Source organism: Crocodylus porosus, unplaced genomic scaffold (genome assembly GCF_001723895.1).
Source record: "Crocodylus porosus isolate Cpor-Errol unplaced genomic scaffold, CroPor_comp1, whole genome shotgun sequence".
Classification (NCBI taxonomy): Eukaryota; Metazoa; Chordata; order Crocodylia; family Crocodylidae; genus Crocodylus; species Crocodylus porosus.
Genome location: NW_017728906.1, coordinates 167,927,909 through 167,933,904, shown reverse-complemented (window position 1 = coordinate 167,933,904; position 5,996 = coordinate 167,927,909). Strand labels below are relative to the sequence as shown.

At 38.8% G+C, this 5,996-nt stretch overlaps 1 protein-coding gene across 1 annotated transcript in view; it reads left to right on the top strand.

The window, feature by feature from the left end:
- The first annotated feature begins 5,582 nt into the window (after positions 1-5,582).
- Positions 5,583-5,996, top strand: part of SHISA2 (shisa family member 2) — a 7,482-nt gene continuing 7,068 nt past the window's right edge. The window contains exon 1 of the mRNA XM_019528525.1: positions 5,583-5,630. Coding sequence (XP_019384070.1) covers positions 5,583-5,630 — 48 coding nt within the window. The remainder of the gene's footprint in view (positions 5,631-5,996) is intronic.

Genomic DNA, 5,996 nt, shown 5'->3' with positions numbered 1-5,996 from the left:
CCACTGTAGCCCCTAAAGATACATAAGCACCATCTTTGGGAAAACAATTATTTGTTCTCACTCCACACTGCAAAATTTTAGAACCTTTTGACTTTTTTTCTAAAATAGTTCTATGAATTAAAATTTAACTTGTTTGTAGCCAATTTGAAATAATCAAGTCCTAAAATGCAAGAAAAAATTCAGTTTTATTTAACAATGTATTTATTTCAAATATAGCTGTAAACAGACGAAACCCATGCTCGACTTACTAAAATAGTACAGCTGTGACCCCCTAACGCCACAGTAGCACTTGGAGCGTATCTGGGCATAGAATACATTCTTTCATTCAAGCAGTACAACACCCCACATATGAATGCTGTTACATCAGTGCAAAAGACACCTTACATTATAATTATTTTCATACTGGAGAAGGAGGATAAGCTATAGCCATATTAGGCACCAATATTCCAGTGTAACCATTCCTACTTGAGGGGCTGTAATGTCTCTTAAATCAGTCCTTAGCAAGAATATGCTTCCTATAATCTTCACATAGGGGGCAGCAAGTCATTGTGAAATCAGCATGCAAGTGCAGTGCAGCAACTGTGCAAAGTGGCATCTATCTACATTTGGTGCAGAAAACCTTGTAACAGTCTGCTCAGTTTACAGGTAAATTAAAAACTTTCTGACTCCATCCCTAGAAAATTAAAGTCAAACAGGATGCTTTCTGATTCATGCATCATCAACAGTATTCAGCAAAAGCAATCTAGTTAAAAATTATTTTGATCAATATTAATCTGGAAGAAAACCAAGCTGTTGTGTTAAACCCTGCCCTGGGGTTTAAATTGTCCAAATAATAATAATGTAGTAATTATTGCTACCTGTCTCATGAAAACAGTAGTGGGTGACAGCTGTCAGGATAGATTTTTAAAACACATTTTCTAGAATTGTAATATGGTTATTCTCTAAACAGGATAGAAGCAGTGACGTTATGTAAAATGAATTTGTTTGAACCAAAAGACATGTTGGCTTTTCAAGGCTTCTGCTTGTTAAAAGAACGAGAAATCAAGGAAGATGGGACAGGGCACTGCCACCTATTTTGAGAGATGTTATACTAAGCAGCACATTGACAATTTGTGAGCGAGAGTATCAGGGAGAATGGAGCATTGCTAGCAACTATGTCATATTGATTAGCACAACCATGCACTATCTCCTAGGGACCATACTGTTAGGTTGTTGTTGTATTTATCCTAGAAGACGTTCTCAGACAAGATGAGAATATAAGAACCAAGACACACAGCCATCTCCCTGGCTATGCTAAACAACTTCTAAAAACAAATATGATTCAAGTTCTATCACATTTGTCCTATCTTTCTCTTCTCTTCTTATTGCCTAATGAGAGTCTGCTTTAGCCAGCCAGGAGACACACACTTCTCTGTAACTTCACTGTGACCAGTTTACCAAGCTAAAAACAATTGTTGTATAATGTACCCTGGGCTTTCCTATTACAAAACTGCAGATTGACTCTGCTCAAGCAGCCACAAAAATGGTGTGGTGTCTAAATTATGCACTTCCATTTTGGTCTGAAAAGGATTCTTTGACACCTAGACCGAACGTTGTCCAGCTTCTAAGTGGCCGTGGGCGATTGGGGACCGGAGGGATATTGCATACTTTCATACATGCTCAGAAGTGATCTTCTAGATCAAGAACTATGTCTAAGCCTTGCCTAAGGTATGGACCAGAGGTACCCGAAGTCCCTGATCTGCAATGACTTTGATCTAGCTACATGGTACTAGTACTGAGACTGATGGTAGCCAGGCTGCCAATTCACTACATGCAAAGCCACCATTATACCAACAGTAAAAATAGTCTGCTCTGAAATGACTGTAAAAGCAGCATCACCTTACTCAATGGATTGGCTTCATATGTGTATTTAGAATAATTTCTGCTTATACTGTATTGCTACAAAGCAGTTCAGTTCGTTTATTACAGCTAACACTGCAGGGCCAGCTGACCTAAAGGAGGCTGAGCTGCGTTGGAAGAACTGAATCCTGCTTTTCTAACATTATGCCTATTAATTAATCCAATTTGTTACCATTCTTAATGACACAATGCTAACACAATAATTTGGCTACAAGACTGCATTGCTAAAGACTCAAGTTTCTCTTCCTGTACACAACAAAACAAGGTAATACACTCTTTAATATTTATTAAATGCACCTACAAAAAGAAGCAGTGACAGATTCTAGCCCAAGGCTCCTTGTCTGTGCATGCAAAGTTGTGCCCTGACATGTGCACTCAACTGGTTCAGACACTCCATGAATCTAGCTGCATTCTCACTTTAGTGCAACAGAATGCAGGTTCACGGTGCTATAAAAACTAACATTTCTTCTAAATTTGCACAATGCTTACATTACTGTGTGGACTCCAAGCTATTGCTATTGCAGTTTAGAATATTGGAGGAGGCAAAGTAGATAATCCTTTTTTTTCATATCAGTTTCAGCAATACAAAGTTTAATTTCTCTTAACCTCATTGAAAGGCTTTTGAACAAACACAGAAAACTATTTAAGTACAGTACATGGGCTCTTTAAATGAAAACGGAATTAAACCTAATATTTGGTTTCCTGCAAGACGGACTTCAGCTTGGGCAGGACAAAGAAAAATTTTTACCAAGCCAAAGTCTACAGAAAAGTGTGAGCTAGGTCTGGGGAATACTGCAAAAGAAAAAGTAAAATGAAGATGAAATGGATCATTATTGAAACACTGATCCTTATAAGATTTTTTATATAACATAATTATATGACATCTTTGCCCTTTTAAAACTTTTGCTCATTCCAATGTAGCCAGCATGTTTGTATTTAGAACAGGAGTGAGAGAGGCCCAACTATGGGAACTATAAATGCTTACGCCCTAATATAGTGACTTAGCTTACACTGAAGTAGATTTAATTGATATTATGACATTAATGGGAATTAGTGGCCTAATAAGAGGTAGCTGGAAATAATATGTTAAAAGTTACTTTGTGCCTCTGTATCTCTTTTCATATGTAAGACTTTCCTTAAAAGATGCACACAATTTATTTATTCAGGAAACATGGGTCATCAAGCGATAGTAGGAGAGCCAACTTCATACTCTTCATTATCAAAGTGCTTTAGAATCATCATAGTTTAATCTCACCAACTTCCTGATGCTGCAAGTAGCATCTTTCTCCCTAGACTTACAAACAGAAGCTGGGACAGACTGGTTTTGGGCCTGAACACGTAGAGCCGTAAGCACTCATGTTTAGACCCAAGAACAAGACTGCTGGAAGAGTTAGATTTGAAACACAAAAGTTCCTCGTGCTTTTGGTGCATCTTCAGGCTATTACACCACTACAAAATAATTTGAAGCTGGGAAATATTGATTAGTCTCCAATGACTGGTGATGTTCAACATGAACGTGCAAAGATTTATTGAATAGCCTGATAAAAAGTAGGCTACTGTGGAAGAATTACATCACAGATCTACAAAGAGGTACATCCTACTGAAACTCAGTGCAACAAACCTGCTTACAGTGGGACTAAGGAGAGGTGTTGCTATTCTTACTAAGAAGCTATCATTTCAATTTATGTTAAAGATGATGGACTTGGAGGAAGATTTTAAATGAATTCAGAGATTTGACAGATGCCATTCTCTCACTCCAGGCTGTCAAAAAGACACTGCCACCAGTTACTGATAGGAACCCTGAGGTCTTGCATCCCTCTCTAGACAGTTCACCTTCCCTTTCTGTGCCCCAAGGCTAGTTATTTTGCATCAGCTCCACTCTGGTCTTTAGCACGCAGTTGTCTTGGGTAATGCATGCACTGACTGATATGGACTGCATGTATAAAAAGAAAGCAATATCTTTCACTGGAGAATAGAAATACTAAAGATTTATTAAAAGCTACAGGTATGTGCTAATCAGTCTTTGAGATGGAACTCGCAACCCTCATTATTTAAATCCACTCACATTTCTTATTCACCTGTACAATTTTAATGCAGCATGTTTGCTATGGATGACCATGGAGCCTGGCCCACAGATACTGCAATTCTGCCTTTCAGTAACTAAAACTAATAACAATAACTAAAACTCCTTTACAATGTTGACTAATTAGAATTCAAAATACCCCTGTGAGGTAAGGTAAAGGATGGGATGCGGATCACATCTGCAGCCACCTCTGCACTGCAGTGACTTCCGGAGTGGGACACAGTTATTTAATGGCATGCAACTAGGGCATGAGGAAGAATACTACCACCTACTCAAACTTCAGCAGGAATACAGGCAGGCAGGATGTAAATTCCAGCTCAGATAATAGACCAGAACGCTTGAATGAACACCCCTCTGGGAGCATGCGTGTGAACTGAGTGTAAGCAGAGAACTGAAGAATTAAAAAAGGGACTAAAGTGAAGAAGGTAAAAAACCTAGGGTATTTTACTTACTAGTTAAAGATGAAAATGTTAATTGCAAGGGTGACAAGAAAGGGGAAGAGCAGAAAAAAATCATCTTGGAAAAATGCATAGACTTGTTTAATCATTTTTATTACCGAACCACAGGAAACTGACAATTATCACAGCTGATTTCTTTTTCTTCTTGTAAAGGAAACATTTTTACTTAAACTGTCATCATCTCATAAGCACACTATAGTTTGGTAGTATCCATGCCAATTTTCTAACAAACGAAAGAATTTACTTCATGGAATATTGTGTTTTCTGATATACTACCAACTATGCAATCCCAGTCTCTTGAGGGTTGTTCTTATTTAAACATATAGTGGTTTTGTCATTAATTCCTGCAAAGTCACTGATGACTTTTAACTTTGCAATTAGAAGATAAAATAACAAATATGTTACCGTATTATTTAAATCCATATAATTTTGTTAACAAGGAAAATGAAACTTGTTCTACAGCATCATCATAAGAAGAAATACCTTCTGGGAGTATAGAAACTAACAGAAGGAAAAGGAGATTTCTGCTTTCTGGTGCTCTTTTGTATAACTGAAAAAAATCATTATTAAATTAACTATTAGTTGTAGTAATTCTTTAAGAATGGCTACATCTCAAATATAAAGTGCATGTTGTAACTTTTGGCTGCGTATGTTCATTGTGTCTTAAAGTGTCACCTGTTCATTTGTGTCAGCTTACATACCATGGCATAGTGTTTAGGTGCAAAACTTCCAGGGTGGAGGAGCCTCCCCCCCTCCCCCCACGACATGCTTAGAAAATAGGTGGCATGTTTCTTTCTGAATCAGTGCTGGACAAATATCCCTGCATCGTTTCATAAGCTATTGTGCCGTTGGAGATTCTGCCATCTTGCTAACGGGACATAAAACTGGCATTGTGCCTCCTCTTGTCCAGAAATGTCAAGGCTTTCCCCTGCCCCAGGAATGAGCGTTAGCCTCAAGTTTGACAGCAGACTTCCCATGCTTTCTCTGCTTAAATTTTCATGTGGCTTCAGCCCTCTTAGGACTGGACCTCAAGAATAATACCATGAAGTAGCAGGCAGCATCTTACACCTTGCAGCAGTGCCACTGATTTTTAAGAAGTGTTCTGTGTACCCAGAGATGAAAAAGGATCACACTCAGCAGCAATGGTCCTGATGAAGATATTCAAGTTTACTGAGGAAATAACTGTGCAGGTAGAGAAAGTTACAGGCCACCACGCGTGTTCTCATACAGATACCTCTCTGCTTTGTTTTTAAATACATCCATGGAGATTAAGGTAATGAAACCCCAAAGGCTGAACAGTCTTAAGCAGCAGAAACTGAAGGTGGTGCCTGCCAAAGGCAGGTGGGTACAAACACACATGGGCACCAACCTACACGGAGGAGGCTCCTGCGCATCAGGCTGGCTCAGTCAGGGTGGGACACAGGCACGGGCAAACCAGGAGGCTGCCTGTGGCTTGGGCAGAAACAGGGCCTGAAAATGGTATTTTAAAAATTATTATTATTATCATTATCTCTAGTGAAGGGGGGCTTGATACTAAAAGTTCACCCAGAGCCCGG